The sequence below is a fragment of the Pogonomyrmex barbatus genome, unplaced genomic scaffold (genome assembly GCF_055798465.1).
Source record: "Pogonomyrmex barbatus isolate J1 unplaced genomic scaffold, ASM5579846v1 scaffold1, whole genome shotgun sequence".
Lineage (NCBI taxonomy): Eukaryota > Metazoa > Arthropoda > Insecta > Hymenoptera > Formicidae > Pogonomyrmex > Pogonomyrmex barbatus.
The window spans coordinates 370647-392747 of NW_028297098.1; the positions used below are offsets into that span (position 1 = coordinate 370647).

The 22101-nt window shown below is 32.1% G+C and overlaps 1 protein-coding gene and 1 long non-coding RNA gene across 5 annotated transcripts; one reads left to right on the forward strand and one right to left on the reverse strand.

Annotated features, from left to right (window-relative positions):
- Window positions 1-558: 558 nt before the first annotated feature.
- On the forward strand, window positions 559-22045 carry mino (glycerol-3-phosphate acyltransferase mino). Of its 4 annotated transcripts, XM_089085190.1 has the most exons (14): window positions 4424-5694; window positions 5943-6018; window positions 14305-14423; window positions 15032-15210; window positions 17319-17477; window positions 17565-17959; window positions 18061-18484; window positions 18576-18738; window positions 18901-19085; window positions 19154-19340; window positions 19405-19628; window positions 19700-19810; window positions 20004-20196; window positions 20401-22045. In XM_089085190.1, the coding sequence occupies exons 2-14, from the start codon at window positions 5957-5959 to the stop codon at window positions 20586-20588; spliced, it is 2589 nt and encodes an 862-aa protein (XP_088941316.1). In that variant the 5' UTR covers window positions 4424-5694; window positions 5943-5956; the 3' UTR covers window positions 20589-22045. The 4 variants fall into 4 exon arrangements, with proteins under 4 accessions (XP_088941314.1, XP_088941316.1, XP_088941315.1 ...); XM_089085188.1 differs by lacking the exons at window positions 4424-5694; window positions 5943-6018 and adding an exon at window positions 559-728; XM_089085189.1 differs by having other exon boundaries at window positions 4426-6018.
- Window positions 8601-13052, reverse strand: LOC148937934 (uncharacterized). Its single transcript, XR_016141354.1, has 2 exons — window positions 12587-13052; window positions 8601-10197 (listed from the first exon to the last, which is right to left on the reverse strand). It is a non-coding gene; the product is annotated as an uncharacterized LOC148937934 (long non-coding RNA).
- Window positions 22046-22101: the final 56 nt, after the last annotated feature.

Below are 22101 nucleotides of genomic sequence, written 5' to 3' on the forward strand. Positions count from 1 at the left end.
GAAGAAAAGTAAAAGTTAAACTTAGATTAAAGTTAATCTATATCGATAATCTAAATGGGAATTAGTTTAGTATAAATATAAATTTTTTTTGCATATTTAAGTCCAATAATAATAAAAATTATACAAAAAATATCTACAAACGGCAAAATTGCTATTAACTTTATCGACTATAACTGAATTAGCTTTGAAACAGATACGGGATCTATTCTTTTTAGCTGAACTTTTCGCACCGTTTATCTTTTCTCTTTTTTTCCTTTCCATTACAGAAAAAAAGGAAGAAAGATCAACGGTGCAGAAAGTTCAGCTGAGGAAATAACAGGTCTGTCACCGAATTTGAAATGCAATTTTACATAACACGTGATGCTTTCGACAAAATAAAAAAATCGCGGCATATACGTTGATACAACTTGCGAATATTGCAATGTATGTACGCCGCTTAATTTTTGCAAGAGGCCGCTTAATTTTTGCAAGAGGAAACGCAAAATGCGATTCCGTTTGAAGTCAACTTCAATTTACGTGCCGTTACTCCTCTTCGGAATGTGTGCACTATACGTCACATCCATCTACATATATATCCACGTGTGTGGGATGTGTGATGATGTTTTCGCGGTCCGAATTTGACGGATGGTTAATGGCGTGATACATAAGGAATCGTTCAGAGTACATTCACGAAAGCGGAATCACAAGCGGAATCATCAAAGAATCCTGTTTGAGCATTCATCAGAGAGGTGAGTTATCATTGTCACATTTCGGTCACGATTACTCGCGCTTCTTCTTTTGTGAGGTTATGTGAGGTTATGGCTGCTTCACAGCATCCGTTGGGAGTTGGGATGATGACGCGTATTACGAGATCTGAGCTGATCTGAGCTGTATTGCATTGTATTTGTACTGTAGTTATATTGTTTGCGCGGAATAAAATATGCATTACACGTTAATTATAAGCCAATTGAGAGAGGTAATTGCGACAGGAATTGATGCGTAATCTTCGAAATTGTATGTTTGCTTCTCTGAAAAGAAGTATGGGTTCAAAAAGGACGCAACATTGTGATTTATGGAAATTTTTTTCATTAAGAAGCCAGAAAAGATTAATATGCAGCATGTGGATTATATTTTAATAAACATTACATATAAATTAAAAAAAGAAGACAAATTAAAAAAAATATATATATATATATATATATAGTATGGGCTTTATAAATTTTTATATATATAAATATATACAACCAAGAATTAAGTCCCATAGATATAGACATGATTTATAAGTGATTGACTATTATATGGTATATATATATATATATATATATATATATATATATGACAATTTCTTCTTTTTTTTTTAAATGTAATATAATTTGAAAAAAATTAATGAATTATAAAAAAATTATATGAAAATCAAATAAGAATTAAATCAAATTAATAAAATATGTTATAATTGGTTTATATATTAAACTGTTTTATTACAATTTGTATAAGATAATAGAGTTTTGAATATATTAGTTTTCAAGATTGAAATATATACATTTCTTAAATTTAATGAAACATTTATGGAGAGTCATTAATCAAATGTCTATTTGATTACTAAATGAAATATCTGTTGATCTATTAGATAGAAAGAAATCCATTAGATGATTAATTTGCAAAAAGAAATAAATATGATCAAAAATATTTCTGGAATTATTACTTATTGGAAATATTAGGTACTTATTGGAATATAGGTACTTATGTTAAATAAACATAAGGCACAAGTCTTCTCTCTTTTTTGTTTGTTTTTGTAATTTTATAAAATTATATTTTTATTTAATATAATGAAAATTATGATAAATATGTCACATATATTTTTAATATATATTTCATATCATTTAAGAAGAATATCATTGAAAAATTTTCATGTGAAAAAATTTTTGTGTTTACCTTGCATAATAAACGCGACAAAGAAAAAATGTTTTGCATAAGTATAAATAATAATTATATAAATGAATATAGATGTTTCATCATTCTTTGTACATTTTCAACGTGCTACTTTCTTTCATAACATATAAGAAAGAAAATACAAGTTCGATTACTTAATAAGATTATCTTTAACAAGATTATTCTTGTCAAGAATAATTAGACACAAATCGATTAAAATAAGCATAGAAATTGCGTCTAATGAAATTTTATAATGGGTCAGAGTTTATTTTACCTTACTGATGTAATACTATATTTTTCTTTTTTATTAGTATCCATTTATATAATCCATTTATATAATTATTATTTATAATTGTATATACGACAACTTTTTCTTTCTCGTGTCTATCATTGTAAAATAATGAAAATAATTTTTTTTAATTACATGCACGTACAATACATTATTGTTGATATATTATACATTTGTATACAATAAAAATTACGATTTCGTATCGATGAAAATATGACAAATAAAAAAATTGTCTCGAGCAGTATATAGCTCAAGCGTTTAAAGCGTATACAACACATCTAGTTTTACATTTGTTTTAAAAAAAAACAAGTGATTTTTAATTCAACATTAAGTAACATTAGGATAAAATGTTTCGTATGCGACGAGTTAATGTACTCGTACAAATCACAGATATGTACCTTCCTGGACGACCGGGGCTGGTCCGCGGGGATTTTAATGCACATTCGCAAATTGACGTACAATGAGGACCATTATAAAACGCCTAAGGGCTTTCAATGGGATTAATTCACGGCTCGGAAACCGGCTGCGGTATATCTGATCGCAAGAATTTTCTAAATAGAGCCCGGAGCTGGACACACCGCGTCCTTGCACAACGAAACGAAAATAGACTTCGATTCTGTGTACGTACTTCGTATCGGTACAACAAACTCATATCTCCAGATCAATCTAACATCTTCATTGGATTTCAACTTTCATTCCAAAGGTATTAAAATGGGCTTTGGCTATTCCCTCTCATGTGACATCGAAAAAAATCATTGATATTAAAAGAATCGGAAATGCATATAATTCCATTAAATTAAATTTGATTCCAAACTTTAATCAAGATTGTGCAATTTTATTTCTGATAAAAAAAAAAAGTGTAAAATGATAGGTGTCCTTTTTTGGTGTTCTTCGTTTATTTTTTTTTACAAAAATTCGATAAAAGCTTAAAGCTGTCTTTTCGTATGGAAGTTATCTCGACGTTATCTTCCGTGTCTACGCATTCTCGTGTATTCTGTTCTGTTAATCACAATAAACACGCGCTTATTTAGCGGCAATTAAAAGCACGCTTCTGTCGCAAGCGCTGGAGCATTGGTGTAATCCGATTGGTCGTGTCCGAGTAACGCGATTCCGCCGCAATTAAATATATTAAACGTGACCGTTCAATCCACTTTGTCTATTCTGTTTTATTCTCCGGCAGGCCAATGTTTTTATCTGGAAGAAAAAGCTAGGCACCACTCATTGTGCTAGCTTGAAGCCACGATTCCACGATTCTGGAATTCTGGAGTTGCACAGCATTGCTCATTGCAAAGCGGATGATCGACCTTTCTTTGTCGTCTGTCGTTGTATGCCAGTCAACGAATGCTGTTGGATGCAATCGGACGCAGTCACAGTTCGTTCTCTCTGCGACACTCGCGTCGAGTGTGAATCGCCGCGTTGGACGACACGCATCTTGAGCACCAATCAATTGTTGAAACGCGTCAAAAATTATTAGAAACAGTTTCGACGATCGAATGTATTGGAGTATTCAAAGACTTCTTAACATCTCGAGAGATCGAGACTTTGGGTGATTCAAAGAGAATTCACATCTTCCGTTTTCAAAACTTGACTGATGATTAAAAAAAGATAACTGTGTGTGATATCATCTCGTTAATTTAAAAAAAAAAAATTTTTTTATTTCTCTTTCTTTCACCTTTGCTATTTGTCTTCGACTTAAACATAGTCTGAATATTTTTATTGATTTATCAATACATCGTCACTCTCTTATCTTGTGTATCAATCTTGTTCCAATGATCGTTGAACTTCGGCTGATGGTTCACTTTTCATTCTGATTTTCTATGAGCGCATAGTACAAGTGCGTGACGTTAATTCGACCTCGGTTTTCATTTAATCACTTGAAATTAATCGTGAAATTAATCATGTGAAAGTCATAGATTTTCCTAGGGATCGCCTTTCGGACCGACAAATCCGACGAAAGATACGTGAGAGAAAGTTTCACGAGTCGAGTAGCACATTCATCTTTTGCAATTGTCTTACCATTCAAAGGAGATGAAATATGGCGGAAGATTAAAGAAATGTCTATAAAATTTATAGATAAAAAAGATTTATAAATATGGTATCAAATTTTAATTTGATGAATTTATCATTTGATGAATCTTTTTATAAATAACAACTCGTCGATAACGATAATTTAAATTTTCTAGACATGATATAAAGTTTTATTTAAATTTTTCTAAACTTTGTACAAAGTGCAAAGTTTGGAAAAATAGCGTGGTTTTTTTTCCTATCTGTCGCATTCGAACAAGCATAATGCATTCGCATTTCACAACTTCTAAAGACGACTATACTGTAACCCTCTCTAAAATGCTAAAGAGTGATTCTTTACTTTTCTTTTCACGTACGATGACAATTCTTATTGCTCGGTAACAATTTACATCCCAATTGTTTCTGAATAAAAAATGAATTTTTAACGTGTACAAATTCTAAATGAATATTTCATATGTTTGTTAATCGAAGTTTGTTAGATTTTTTTACTTTGCGTGTCATAGAAATTCATTGACAATTAATTCTTAATAACGGGAATTATGACGCGGAGTAAGACACGTGTGACCTACAATCTATACTACGTATAAAAAAATATATATTATATATGCTTGATAATATCAATCTTTATCTTTTGCTTCTTTGATCAAGATTAAAAAAAGTAAAGACTGATTTTTTTTTTATCTCAATCTTGATACAATAATTACAAACTTTTGGTATCTTTTGGATCTTACAGTTGATGACGCAACAACCGTGGTTAATTATTGAAACTGTGTATAGTAATACATGCGTGTCACATAAAAGTTTAATGTAATTTAACAAAATAGATATGGATAATTCTCGATTTTCACGATTTTTCTCGAGAGAGAGAATTATGCAAGAATTGTGCATTTAAAAAAATTTCTTTATCCTCTCGCCTCTTCCGATCGAATCAGCTGTGGACGGACGTTCTGCGACTAAAAAATTGCATCTATCCGAATCGTATCCAAGCTCGATCGATAGCGACTGACAGTGAAATCCATCCGAGCGATCCTTCGCGATCCTTGTGCAGCTCTCGCTCGCGGGCTCCCCTCCGATTCGCGTGATCCAGAAGGTCACGCGCTCCGCTCCCCTTGAACGGCGTACCTTGAAAAACGCATTCGAATGCACGCACGCATGCACGCACGCACGCACGCACGCACGCAGGGCAGGCATGGACGCGTGTATGCATCACGGCCGGCACACCGCCGAGTGGAGTCAGTGAGTCAGTGAACCGTCCTCGGTGGCGGTGGTGGCGAGCGACGGAGCGATTCGCCGGGTTACTTAACGTGTCGCGGTGGAAAGTCGACGATAGTCGACGATAGTCGACGACGCCGGATCGACCGGGCTAGCCGAAGTACTGGTGCGATCGTACGGTAGCCTAAGCCGCCGTGTCGGGAATTCGGGATTCGCCGCGAGAACGCCGCGAGGGATCCATCCGCTCTCACGCGAGCGAGGTGAGCACTGCTCCGATCCATGGATCGCACGGACCGCGCGATCGATGAAGCCGACGATCCCGCGACGTTGTTGATCATCGATCCGATCGTGAGAAACGATCAATGGCAGTGGCATCGAGCAGTATCTGATCGATTGACAAACGTGTAGTGCTCGGTGTAGGACTCGGTTATTTTCCGTTTTTTTTTTTCCGTTTTTTTCCCCCTTTTTTTTTCTCTATTTTTTTTTGTTCTCTCGACCAATCTTCTAGCATCTAGAGCAAGAATGGACGGTCTCATCGAGATCTTCGTCTTCTGCGGAGTGCTCTGCTACTTCTTTAATCTCAGGTAAATCAAATTCGCGTGGAGGTGATTAGAAATACCGATTCTTATTAGATAAATTAAAGGCAACTAAGCTGATGAGATTTTATAAAATCCACGAATATTTTATAGAGTCATGCACAGTACTATATTCTGTTAAATAATTGATGACTTTTATGTAATTAAATGTGAGCTATCAATGTTTTGGATTGCATATAATGTAAATAAATTTGTCGATAAAAAAATCTATTTAATTTTGTTGTAAATTTTATGCAAAATTAAAATATATATTTGTTCTTTAACTACACTATATGATTTGACAACAAAGAAACTTGTCATTGATTTTTTTCATTATCATGGAATTTATAATATTATCATGGTATTATATAAACTGTTAAAAAGAATGTACGATTTACATGATAGTACTTAAGTTGATAGTACTTAAGTTGATAGTACTAAGTTTGACAAAAAAAAGCTTGATTTTTTATGACAGAAAATTTTGCGACTCATTCGCTTTGAGGAACGCAACCTGGAGATATGAGTTTGTTGTACCAAACATTTTGACGTTTACAAATTTATTGCTCTCTATAGGTTTTTTTGTTCATACATAATTTTAAATGGAAAATTATTTTAAAAATATGCTTTTCTGGGTATATCAGTTAAATATATTTATGTTTTAATTAACTTATGTTATAATTAGTCTTGTTGTATGAAAATTAATCTTGTATAAAAATGGAAGAAATATATATAAAATATTTTTTATAGATTTTACTGCTATCATAAACTTGTGACTTTAGGTTGCAAACAAGTCGTGAGATTTAAAAAAAAATCATTTTTAATTTGGAAAGGATTGATTTTTTAATTTATATTATTTACTAGAAATTTTTACTTAATCTGATAAGCATTATTTATCATAAATTTTTATGTGTGTGTGTGTGTGTGTGTGTGTGTGTGTGTGTGTGTGTAAAAATAAAATAATTTAATATCAAAATGGAAAATTCAGAAATGATAAAGAATTTTATTTGTCTTATTTGCTTTGCAATTATCTTTGACTTCTGAATAAAAACAGAAAAATGAAGCTGCAAACATTAAATTATATTTTTTCTTGTCTGATTTAATTTGCCTAAATTTTTATTATCATATGGACAATTTTATTCAACATTATAACAATCATTATTTCTTTCAATTGAGACTCTATTAAGAACATAGAAATTTGACATGTGCTATATATTGTCTTTATTAATTTCGTTTCTTTTTTATGTGAGAATAATTTCTTAAGCGTAATAAAATATTCTTAATCAATTTCCTATGACTAATAAGTTACATGATGTAATATATCTATTTTTTATTTTAATCTGATGGTTTTTAATCCGATATTTAATTAATCAAATTATCTTCTTATTTTGATACCATTTGCACGATACAAAATTTATTTTATTATCGGAGATAATATGCAAATCTTTGCATCTTATAATCATTAACGAAAACGTCAAAAATGTCATCATGTGCTATTTCTTGATAGATCTTAAAATATATTCTTAATGAATAGATTAGACGAGATGTCATATTTTTTTCTCATATATACAATATCTGAGAAATAAATACCTGAGAAATATATTATACCTATCATACATTTTGTAATATATATACTCAGATATATTACAAAATGTATGATAGATATAATATATTGATATATATATATATATATCTATATTGTTATAACATATATTATTTATATATATATATATATATATATATAAAATATATGTTGTAAGTTATCTTTCAAAACATTAATTACATTCCGATTTCTTTTAATTTTTTTTTAACTCGAATATTGATTTTTTTTTCGAAATTAGATATATAAATGTAGAAAACGTATAAAAGTTGCCTAGAATCATCAATTCTGATATTCAAATATCAATTTGATTGTGAAATCTGATGAGAGAATTATTGATGAGCGTATCGTTGATAGTTATTGAAAAATATTCAGAAAAATCTTATCTGTTAATATATTTCCTGTTTGTCTCGGAATAAGATTTGATAATCTCGCGAAAATATACATCTGATCTGATTGGTGTTACCATCTGGTGTTATCATTTGCCCGTTGTACCGAAACGTCCATTGCATTTGCAAAAATGCATTGTGCGCGATTTCGCCGCGACCTTGCTCTTTATTATTCGTCAGCCGCATCTTGTCGAGCATGATTCCTATGCTAATACATGCAAGGGCGACGGCAATTTCGCTTTCCCATGGCGGCGCATACAATGTAATTGCTGAATATTTAATAACATTCGTGTTGCGCTAAAATTGACAAGTACACTGGATTTATCTCATGCCAGAAGGCTGTTATTTTAATTATATGAAATTTCCTCCAGTTACAAAGTTTTAGATTTTTCTCAACAATTTGGTCGTTATTGCAATCTCTCTTCTTAAAAAATTTTTTAGTGAAAAAAATATCACGTGATTATATTTTGAAACTACTGTACTCGCGAAAATCTGAACGGTTATTTAACTTTTATTTATCTAATTTTAGTAACGATGTTCTAAGTTTTATTATATATTGATATGAATCGATATGCCGTTGTTATGAACAATCGATAATTTCCATTGTGATTATATTCATATATTGTTTGATTAACTATTGAATCATATAGGTCAGGAAATAGTGCGCATAATTTTGTTTTGTTACAACAATGCAGAAGTTTCGATGTCGATAACCTGACCTGATGGAAATAAGTTCATAGATCGAGAGAATTAACAAAGAGCGCTAACGAATGTGATCTATGCTTGGATAAATATTCTGATTTTAGAACAAAAACATTTACATAGTGTTACTACATTATACATATAAAAAACACGTTGGAATGATTCATCGAAAATGCTAAAAGGCAACTAAGTAGGAGATAGTTCTTTAGTCTTTTTTAATTCCTGACATTTGATTTTTATTATTCTTGAATTAGTATGTTAATAGAAAAGGATTATTTTGTAAGTTAAAGTAACGCGTCATTAAATTTTTTCTTAGTAAATAAAAATTTTTATCTACATACGTAACAGTATACGCAAGAAATTGTTATTCACCAAATATGACATGATATTTAATATATACTGCTATCGAATTCATATCCATAGAATTTCGATTATATTAATTTGTTTAATTAAATCCTTTTCCTGTCATACCGGATGAGCAATTTAAATAAATTTCGCAATGTTCGAGAATAATATTGCCGACGTAATAATGTCCTCTCTGTGACACATGCAATCCGACATGCGTCGCAAAGTGTGTTTTATGAAATTTAACACATAGCTTCGAATTAATTTTCATTCAAAGAATTTTAGAATTTGATTTGACTTTTGAAATTGTATTGATATTAGGAAAATCAACTCAAATCATTCAAGAAAATTTGAAATATTTCATAATTTTATGGAATTAAATTTATTCTACAAAATTTAATAATATTTTAAACGATGTAAAATAGTCGCAAGATGCAAGTATATGAAAAACGATATATATTTCCTCAAAACAAATGTGTTGAAGAACAATTTTCCTTTGACTTAAAAAAAAAAAGGACATTTTTTTGTAATATTGTCTCTCAAAATTTATTCCGGTAAATGAAAAGATTCAAAGGAAATTACCCTAATGAACTTAGAACTAGAACGAAGGATAAGTTTTCTAATATCTCCAAGTTTTTTTATAATACAAAGTTCAAATCTAAAATTATCCAAGAATAGAAAGATGTAGCGTATAAGTGATGAGCTCTTTGTCCTCTTGTTCGCGCTCTCTCGGTTTTATCGTTTCCGTCCGTTGTTCAAGAGCCACTCGTTAATAGTTCATTTTAGAGTCCAGTGGTAATCTTCGTGTTTCTTGAATCACGTACGATCGTGGCATCGTTCTTTCTCTTCGCTTTTCCCGGGATCTGGTATCGAATCCCCCTCGCTCTCCCCTCGTATTATTTCTATACGCTTATCAATGTGGACTTTGACAATTATTGTTAAGCAGATCCAGATTTCTTGTTTCTCTCGCTTCTCTTATTCTTAACGGCTACAAAACACGACTGACAACATTTCTGATGTATCAACGACGCTGTTATCGGTCATCCGGACGATGATCAACATCGTCGTAAAAGACATTAACGTTCATTACATTGCTATTCCAATTGATATCAAAAGAGTTGCTTCTTCGATGACTTATCGATTCTTTCTTAATTTCTGAAACCACGAGGTAAGCTAATTAATTATAATGACTGATTTTTTTTTTATTTATTATCGCTAAATCAAGGAACATTTTTATAAGAGAAAAGGTCGTTCGAGGAAAGATAATTTTTATCATGCCCATAATTTTTAAATCTTTAACTTTGGACCAATTAATCCAAATTGGGAAATGCAACTTATGAAACGTGAAATAATAATATTATTTTTTTTTATCGGCACATCCGCCGTGTAATAATGTGTAAAGGGACCATGGAGTAAAATGAAAATATATACTAATATATATTTTATAAAGCGATTATTCCCAGTTTGCGATGTAGAAGAGAGCCGCAGACATAACCCGATCGTTTTTTTGCGGAGATTACGATTTTTTTTACATTTAATTTACACGACAGTGTGCACCATACATACATACATACATACATACATACATACATACATACATACATACATACATACATACATACATACATACATACATACATACATACATACATACATACATACATACATACATACATACATACATACATACATACATACATACATACATACATACATACATACATACATACATACATACATACATACATACATACATACATACATACATACATACATACATACATACATACATACATACATACATACATACATACATACATACATACATACATACATACATACATACATACATACATACATACATACATACATACATACATACATACATACATACATACATACATACATACATACATACATACATACATACATACATACATACATACATACATACATACATACATACATACATACATACATACATACATACATACATACATACATACATACATACATACATACATACATACATACATACATACATACATACATACATGTGCATAAATCAGCTGAGATTTCGCGCTGTCGATGAATGCAAGATAACATGCCTATAGATAACGGATGCACTCCTTTCTCACATAGAGAGCAACATCTGATCCACGTTTACATAACCGATAACGTGATGCTGCATCCGCACGAGAGATCGTGTGACCAAAGATTCCACACATGTTTGATTGATTTCCTGTTTTTTTTTTCTTTCGTCAGGAAATAAAATCAGCCGACTTATCCACTAGCGAAATCTCGCTCGACCAAGTGATTTGCATATCATTGATTTACATATTTATTTACGTAATTGTGCATATTTGTTTATTTGATTAAAGACCTGTATATCGTATAGAGTATATATTGAGAAATAAGTTAAAGAGATAGAAGCAAAAAGTATCGAATCAAATCTGTTCCAATGGATGGATTATTTCATCTTGCTCGTTCATCAAATAATTTAGAAATTTATTTTAAAAATACCTAATTGTGCTGTATTGCTTTTGATATTAGTTTTAATTTTTGTCTTTTCAAATTCACGAATTTGTTCATAAAAATAAGAGAATGGTTTTTATGATTAATAAATTTGTAAGATCTTTAATTTCGAGTTCTGAAATACAAAGATTATCCATTGAACTGACCGCGTACACTACTTTAGTAATTCATAATCTCGGCTTTGTGCAATCGTTGCCAATGGTTAGGAATACGACATTATGAAAATGCTGCATTTCGTCATGCGTCGCGTCAGAAGTTTTCCCATTTGCACTTTGCTACAGCCTCCTCTCTTTATCTCCCACAATGTCGGCAACGTCGTGATTATCACGCGTGGTTTAAAGTACGACACGTTCCACATGTGTAACGCATGTGTCTCAAAAGTTATCGGGGTTACTTTGCACGCTCCCGGTTTTTTTTTTTTTCGTTCTCTCTAATCTAATTTAATACCGCGATGCGAGAAAAGTCGCATTAAATTAACCATAAACGGCAGTACACAATTAACTCGAAAGGTTGCTCGCTGAACCGACAATTATTATATTACGTTCATATGTCAGCGTTATCGCTCTTCCGTCACGGAGTATTCCGACATCGGAGATTAAAAAAGAATCGTTAGTCTTATTTTAATGTACTTTTCCCACCTTCCTTATCGTAAGACGAGAGGAAAATAAAAATTAATCACTTTATCAAATCGTCTCTTTTTTTTTTTTGAAGCCTATATATAAAACCATTATCTTTATTTCCATAATGATAATGATAATGATAATTATCTTTATTTCTATAATGATAATGTTTTTAGCCTTTGTTAACGGTCCTTGTATATTTTTTTATTTATTTCTTTCACAAATATTCTATTATTGCATTACATTTTCGATTATTTCACATTTTCATTTTTTGATGTTGCCAAAAGTGCCATTTTTAATAAGAGATAAAAGAAAAAAAAACACATAAAAATTGAACGTTTAAATGTTAGAAATATTAGTAATATATATATATATATTTATATACTTACATAAATAAGTATCCAAATAATACGTACGTATATATTACAAAACAATATACAACACGAAAGAACAATAAGAACTTACACACACATATATATATATATATATATATATATATTTTTTTTTTAATTCATTATTTAATTCATTATTTAATTCAATGCATTTTCAGTGTATTTTCTTTGTCAGATAAACTTCTCGGTGATGCTCGCACAGTATTTTCTTCCCGTTGAATGTTTTCTCGCGTAACCCTAGACTTACTACGCCATTGTCGGGATCGTACGAGCCTAATCGACGGTAACTCTTGGCAATCTTTCGCCTCTGAACCATCGCTATGAAGTACAGTCCGTGGTGTTGATTGGTGCGCACAACGTCGCATACGTCGAGGATCACGCGATGCCACCGTATGCAAAAAAAAAAAAAAAGAGGAAAAAGAATTTGTTGATCGGGTTATTCCACATTTTTGCTTACGACGCTTAAATGTAACATTTAGTCGAACGGGCGACAGTTACGAGCGATTAATCGAGAGGAAAGATTAAACGAATTCAAAACTAAACATTATGCCCTGTTACAAAAAGAAGCGAATGCGCATTAAAGAGCATCGGTCTACGCTCGAGTCACGTGACTTGCAGAGTGGATGTTTATTATGCAAAGTCGATCATTTCGTAATTAGAGCTATCACATTAATTAAGATTATATGACGTGATTCTATGATTTAACTTTCTTCGTCTCCATCATCATGAATGAATCGACTATGTTTCATATATGAATGATTATTGCATGAAATTAAACGAATTTAATGATTCTTCGTTCTTTTACGGTTTTTTTTTTATCTATGCCGAATAAGCACGTATGAATTAATTATTTAGAATATAATATGAATTGCCACATTTCACGACATTAGAGATACGTTTTACAAGTTTTTCAAATTTTTTAATAGCCATTTCAAAGTTCCAAAGGACGTCGATGTTCTAAATTTAGCCAGAATATAAAAGTACTAAAGATCTTACACTGATTTACATATATTTACATATATTACATATTTACAAATTTATATATTTATATATTATCCTTCGGAAGAAAGTTATTATATTTCGAAAAAAAATTGAAAATCTTTATTCTCAGTTGTTTCTTTTCTTCGAACTTTTTTTCAAATTGTTCAATAAGAATAGAATTTACTTTCGATGCTGATTAAGAAACGAACTGCGTTTTTTCCCTTTGCTCTTGAGGTGTCTAGAAAAAAGAGAAAGTGCACCAAGAAAAAACACGCATTTTTTTATTCAACATTACGATCCATTTTGTCTTAAGTAAAAGGCAACTATCATGTGCCTTTACAATTTTGTAATTGCGACAAATTTTCCACTCTTTCTTGGTCTTCCGAGCAGTGAAATCTGTAGCATCGAATCTGCCATGCGTGTCGCGCGATCGCAAATTCAATGGCGAATCAATCGACCATGGATCCACTTTTTTAGTGGTAAAAAAAATTATTTGCATTCCTGCGTCATCGCAGAGATTGCATATTTCTCTGCTCAAAGAAATTGATAAGTCGCTGAATAGAATTTCATTTCTTTTAAATGGAAATAATTAATTTCTACCTTTATTATTGCGTCACCTTTTTACTTTTTCCACATACATTTTCTCTAATTTTTCTTCCTCTTGATTAATTTTTTTCTTTTTTTAAAAGTTTTCTTTTTGTTTAATTTCTGTTTGATTTCTGTGTCGATTACAGACCCAATAAGATGGTGGACGTATTGTCTACGCGTCTGCAGGAGGTGTACGCCAAATGGGAAACCAGGACGGAAGTTAGGCGAAATGCGGAATCGACAACCACACGATTTTCATTGGATGGTAACGGCGTTTTTCATTTCTTTCATTTCAAAGCTATTCTTACGTAAGACTACACGTATCGCGTGGGTATACAATTACTATCAATCGACGACCATCATCGCGAGCGAGCGATTCCAACTATTCTCTTGCGGCTATGTTTCTTCGAGTACGAAATGCGCGTTTTCCCGGTTGGAAGATAAAAGACATTCTCATTTAATGCAACGTTTCGAGTCGTAAATGCTATTTCTCGTGCGTTTAATGGATCTAAAAATGCGACTATTGTACCATTCGCTTTTCTTTCGGTCAACACGAGTGAACACGATTTTCGCCATCTATCTATTATTTATTTGTATCGGTGGTTCTGTCTTCAGCTTTTAGTCATCAGTCTTATTTCATATTTTTAATTTGATCTTATAATCTCCTTTATTTCTCATTAAATGTATTTTTTTTTTTTTTTAATTTTTTGTTTTATCTCTTATTCTAAAAACATGAAACGTCAGAACGCAGAAAAATTCCCCGTCATAAATGAGAAATCTGTACGACCCACTGTCCCCCCCCCCCCTCCCTTTCCCTTTCGTGATGCTTCCCTTTTCTCTTGTAAACTAAACGCGATTCGTTTGGGATTGCAGAACTTCGACGAGCCGGGCAACAGTATCACCGAAGGAAGATTCAGGATAGGGAGCAGTCGCGTAAGATACGCTACAACTCGTTGTTCAGCATCAAGGAGACTGAGCCGTTGGTGCCTTTGACCAGACAGAGGTCCTCGTTCCTGCATTACTGCTGCAAGACTTGTACGCCCGCTTCCAGGGTGAGTTTTTGCCCCTCCGGGGCAAACTCCGCCGAACGTTTGCCGCGATTTCTTCGTCTTCTCGACGAGACGCGCGAACCGTTGCCAATCATCAGGCGTGGACCAGGCCTCGCGTGTTTCATCGCCAATCTAGCCCGATCTTACGCGCGTGGGCGCGCACCCGAGTGTTTCCCTTGAATTGATGCTGCCTAGCAGCCGATTAACCCACTTAACTTACCGAACTTATAACTTATTAAATACCGGCGACCTTACTCGCTCCGACTTTGATTGTCCGTTCTTAATAAATGTTTCCCGTTTAATGAACATTTGAGCGCAGGTGTGATGCGTGATATCAGGATCCTACACTGAATTATCATAATTATAATTTTATTTACTTTGGTATTCGAATGAAAATTATTTAAAAAATTTTTCTTCCTCCAATTTTTGTGCTTTGAACTCGTCGTAAAGAAAAAAAAAAAAAAAAGAAAAAAAAAAGAAAACCTTTTTTTTTTTATTTTATTTTATTCGTCGATTTGATTCCAAATGCCGAGAAATTTTATGTTTAAATAAAATTTTTTAATCGCAAGAAATATCTTGCTTCTCAAAGCAGCAGCTTGGTTTAAAGCAACTTTAATTAGATACGTTTATTTAATTAGAGTCTAATCTATATTCAAGGCTATTTTATATTATATGTCAGAAGCTTTAGGATTGAATATCGTAATAGCAATTCGTTCTGACTCAATTCGAGAATCATTATCATCTTAGAGTTTGATTTGTAAAAACGATAGACGTCAGGACACGATTATATCGGTGCAGCCAAAGTCCGAGAGTAGTCACGACTTCGATCGGTGTTTCAGATTGCGAGAAAAGTTCGCGTATCACGTCGGGGGACCGTAATACTAAAAATACATTGAACCAAGCCAAGATTGTTCGGCCAGATGTTACACTCTTTAGTTTCTCAGCCGTACGGATTTGCAAACGAATTTCGCAGACGAAATCTTCTTTCCAAACGCGCGTCATTTCCTGCGATAATATGCAGCAGTTGTTATTGGCGCCTGAAAAGTGGAGAGTGTTCACAAAGCGTTTCGTTTGCACCTTTACACCTACGATCGTGATCTATTTTTAATACGAGAAAGGCTATAAAGATGCCTGGGAGCACACGGAGCCTATGACGACGACGTAAATAAGTTCTTTAAGATCCAATCGACCGATTTCAAAGCTCCGACCGATTTCAAGACAAAATTTTTATCAACACATTTTTATCAGTTTATATTTAATTTATTCGAAATGTTTGCGCGTGTGCATGTATCTGTGTACCATATATGTGTAATCGTCGCGTGTATGACGCAACAGCTGATCAACGGCATTCCATAAGAGTTCACTTTCAATAAAATCGAAATCTATAATCAAGCGTGAGTCTCGCGATACACGCAGGGATGCAATTGTTATGCCCTCATTATCTGATTAGAGGACAAGTCTTCTGTCACGTGTTTAATTATATAACGAAACTTCGGCAGCCTTTCGTCATTTGATCCTCTCATAGGATAGGAACAATTAGCACGCACGCATGCATGTATCGATGTGCATAGATGTGAACTCTGTACTGAGAACCTTTGATCTGGAAACTCTTAAGTAAATTCTGAAAAAGAATAAATTATCACACACGAGTTTTGTTATTATTGTCTAATAATAATAATAAGTACACGCTGTATATATATATATATATATATATATATATACGATATGCATTCGATATTCTGATGATAAGAGACATGTATGAGGAATCACGTGGGTTTTTAACACGATGGTGGCGCATTGTAGTCGTTCGCGGATATCCAAAAAACGTGAGTCTATAATAATATAAAAAGATGATTTTATAACGTTTATATAGAATGTCTCAAAATTCTTTTTCAAAATTTTCTTCTGCTAAAAGAAGGAATTGACTTCAAATAACTAGTTAAAAGCACATTCGATAATTTTAAAACTGTTTACATATTCGAAAAATGGATATTAATTAACTATCTAATCTATCTTTTATATTATCATACATTCCTTCTTACATATTTTTTTATATTAATGTAGTTTGAATAAAAGAATTTTTTTAATTCTCTTTTTGATCTTTGTTTCAGGACACATTAGTAAAATCTGTGCTTAAACAGCAACAGCAACCGTTCGGTGTAAATATATTGGTGCCGAAACCAAGCTCTACGATTTTCTCGAGAGTATTCAAGTACCTATCCTGTGTCTTGAGCTTTCAAAGATTTGATTATCCTCTGGTCACAGAGACGGTAAGGTTTGCTTTCGAATTGTTGTCGAGTTTTCCACGAAGATAGCTACTACACCTTTGTTACAATCACGCTCTCGTTGCGCCGTAGGTTCTGAACGATGAAAAGTTGAAAGACGCTATCAAGCTAACCGCATGGGAGACAGCTAATAATGAGGGTTGCAGCGAGGAGAAAGCGTTCACGAAAACGAAAGCCAGGGCCAGGAGCATATTGCTGCAAATGGAAAGTAGATGCAGCGATACTCTGCTCAAGATTGTCGCATGGCTGATATACAAACTGTTGCCCAATTTCATACAATCCGCTGTGATATTACCCTCTCAAGTAGAATTGCTGAAACAGGCGGATGATACTGGCCTACCGCTCGTGCTACTACCCCTCCATCGTAGCCACTTGGACTATGTAATGATCAGCTTCCTTATGGTTGTAAATAACATAAGGAATCCGTTGATCGCAGCAGGAGATAATTTAAAGATTCCATTTTTCGGGTAAGCCTAGAAAAAGAGAGATTACGGTCTTATATTAAATCTTAGATCCTAGTATTTATGAGGATATTTTTGTTTTTAATATATTTAATATCGGTTGATAGTTGGCTTCTGAGAGGTCTAGGCGCTTTTTTTATCAAACGTCGCATTGACCCGGTGACAGGACGCAAGGATCTTCTTTACCGTGCAACTCTTCAAACATACATCATGGAGAATCTTCGTGCTGGATATAACATGGAATTTTTCGTGGAGGGTGGCCGCACAAGAACCGGCAAGCCTTGCATGCCAAAAAGCGGTATCCTGAGCGTTATTGTTGACGCGTACATGGATGGCACCATCGAAGACGCGTTTCTAATACCTATAGCGATCAATTACGAACGACTGGTGGATGGAAATTTTGTTAGAGAACAATTAGGGCAGCCAAAGAAGATGGAGACTTTTACATCAACGATCAAAGCCATGTGGTCGACATTAATGGGTCATTATGGTATTGTCAAAATTGATTTATGTCAACCTTTTTCTCTCAGGGTAAGCACAAAAAGATGATCTTTTTAAAATAAAATTTATTGCATCGATAATATCGAGATCCGTTAAGTAAAGAGAAATGATTTTTTAATAGGAAATGATAAAAACGTTCCAAGCTCAGCAAAGTAAATTGGCTTTGAGATCTCCAGAACGATCTTTAAAATATACTATGTCGAATTCATCTCTTTACGGTACAGATGTAATTGTAGAAGAACATCGTCAATTAGTGGACAGTATTGCGCGACATGTTGTTTACGGTGAGTCAAAATAATAATTATCATCTAACATTTTAGTTATTGAAGTAAATATATCAGTTAACATATATTGTTTACATAGGGTATATACCTATTAGTTACAAGATAATAATTATTCTCACAATTATTTTTAAAAAATTAATTTGTATTATCATTACCTTTCAGATTCATCTAAATCTATGCCAATTATGTCAACTAATGTTGTTGCATTTTTGTTATTATATAAATTTAGAGATGGTTGTACATTGGATAAATTAGTTGAAGCGTTTGATTCAGTACGGCAAGAGTTGGAATTTAGTGATAAGAATGTAGCGTTTTGCGGAGAAAATGTTGATATCATTAAACATGCGGTTAGTATTAATTGACTATTAACAATTTGCTTGTGAAAAGACAGATTTATTAATTACGAGATTTGTAGCTGGATATCTTGGGTCCGGGCTTAGTGACGCAACAGCGACAGGAAATCACTGAAGTTGTGAACGATCAATCCTACAAGTCGAACGTCGTCATAGCGATCCGTCCCGTATCGATGCTACCAAATGTGATCGAATTGTCATATTATAGCAACACTATGCTATTGTACTATGTTATGGACAGTATAGTAGGTAAGACGCAACGCACAATTAGTAAGCTGTGTGTGATTTTGTAACGCAATTTTATATTTTTCAGTAACTGCTTTGTACGCTGAATTACAATCTCAGATAAATGACCCGGTTGCGATTGCCGAGAATAATATTACAGTGTTCCAAAATATTTTGCTCGAGCGAGCGCTCAAATTATGCGATATTCTGAGGTACGAGTTTATTTTCTGCAGGCCGTGCCAGGAACTCGCAGACGTAGTTCTCGAAACAATACAGAATCTTTCACATAAGGGTATTATCACTCAAAAAGAGGTATGTTTATGTATATCAATAGATAAACGAACAATCTCTTATAGATATAATAAAAAAAAATTATTTGGCAGGAGATTTATCTAGAAGACGAGCTTTGGAGTAAAAGATATGCAAGAAATTTTGATGATAGTTCGGATGAAGAATATTCGAGAGAACGGGACATCCAGAAGATTGAATATAAAGTAAATTATTTTTATAAAGTAAAGTATTTTAAACATTGCTCGTGTGTTTCTTAATTAATAATGTCTATGTATGAATAATATAATCTAACATTTTAATGTTGATATTGATTAAAAAATCCGTATATATATATATATATGATTTTATATGTATGTAGAAAATAATCTTATAAGTTTTATTCTTTTTAATTTCTAGCTGAGTTTAGCGCCAGAGCACTCCAGTTATATGGAATTCTTACATACAATGCTACGTCCGTTAATTGACACATATACATGCAGTGCTTCCAATTTAAGCAAGTTGGTCGACCGATCGTTTAGCGAGCGTGATTTAACCCAAGAAATATTGAGCGAAATCAAAACGAAAGTGGACGATGGCATAGTTAGTTATGGTAAGTTATATATTTAATAATTCTAATTGTATTTGGATATAATGTAAAATATAATTATTTTATAAAATTCTGTTGATTGTAGTTCTATTGAATGTATTGAAACTTATATATAAGATAAAATAATATTTAATTTGGAATTATTGAATTAATAAAGATGAAAATGTTTTTATGTTAAAATAATATATAATTTTTTTGTTATAATAGGAGAGAGTTTATGCGTCGATCCGATAAAGAATTCTTTTAGACTTTTTGAAAAATGGAACATCCTTGAGTGTCAAATGCAAGAAAAAGTTAAAATATTTTACTTGAAAGAAGATTACGATACAGATGCGGGGATGAAAAATATATACAATACTATAGCAGTCTTTAAATGGGCCAGAAATATGGATTAAAATGATGAAACGTGATATTTTCTATTTCAGTCAAAGAAAATGTTTATAAATGATTATTTTTTTATATATAAGGATATTTATTTAATATTCCCCTTAGGATTATACGACACACACATCTAAAACTTAATCTTAATTCTTAATTTTACAATCTAATACTTAACCTACATTCTTATATGTAACTTAATCTAAACCATACTTTTCCCTTCCTCGGACTTTCGTTTCCATTGTATCTCTTTTTTTCATTTAACGTTTCTATATTTCCACTTTTTGTTTTCTCTAATTTCTTTTCCGTTTTCCTCTTGAAATTAGAAGTAAGGAAAGTTATTAAAATTATAGTTATTAAAGTTATTAAAATTTTAATGCGTTCAGATTCAGATTTCCTATTCTAATGGCTAAGTGTCATTTTATTTAATGTTCGGTGACAACAAGAATAAAATAACACAATAGAAATCTGAACGTACTTTAAAGTACTCTAAAGTTACAGATATTCTAGTGATTTTTCTCACTTTTTTAATTTTCATCTCGTTTCAAGATACACATCACTTCCTCGGTAAAAGTTACTTCGGAAACGGAAATCTATTATTTTTTTTATCTTTTATAGAATTTCATGATACATATTCTAATGTTCGACGATGTTTCTGGCCAACATAATCGAATATATCTTAAGTGCATATAATTAAAGACATAGAATATGTATTTATAAGAATATATTTATAAGAATATATAAGACTATATATATTTATAAGAATAGCTTGTATATAGCTTCTTTAATCAGAGAAAAGTATAAGAATTTATGATTATAGTATATCACTTGCGAATGTTCCTAAAAGCATACGCAATTCATATCTACAATGTGATTTAACTCAAAATATTTTGTAATGGAGAACTGTACAGATAAAAAATTAAAAGAAAATGTTTGAAGGTATTACTATATTAAAAACTGTGCTTTTTTTAATGAGCAATGAAACAAGTCATAATATATATATGTGTGTGTGTGTGTGTGTGTGTGTGTGTGTGTGTGTGTGTGTGTGTGTGTGTGTACATATATATATATATATATATATATATATATACTTTTTTTTAAAGGGAAAGACTAAAATTTTTGCAAAATCGAAAATATCAAGATATTCTAAATTTTAAAGATTGATTTAATGAAAGTTACAGTTTCGCTAAAAAGTTCTTTATGTGTATAAATATCTGCTGTGATAGATTAAGTAAAAAACTTTATGTCCCTTTTAAAATTTATAAAATTTATTCATAATCTTTTTATTGCTTATTTCATTGGTTATTAAAAACATTGTTTTTAGTAGATAATATTTTCAAACGTTTACTAAATTAAATGATAGATCTAAGTTGGTTGTAAAAATATTTTACGAATAAATAGACAATACTATATATCACAAAAAGATATTTGTAGCTTTGTCTTGTTAATAAAAATAATATTGCATACATTTTAATTATCTCTTTTTTGCTTTAATATCATAGCATTTGCAATATACTTTTAATATACATG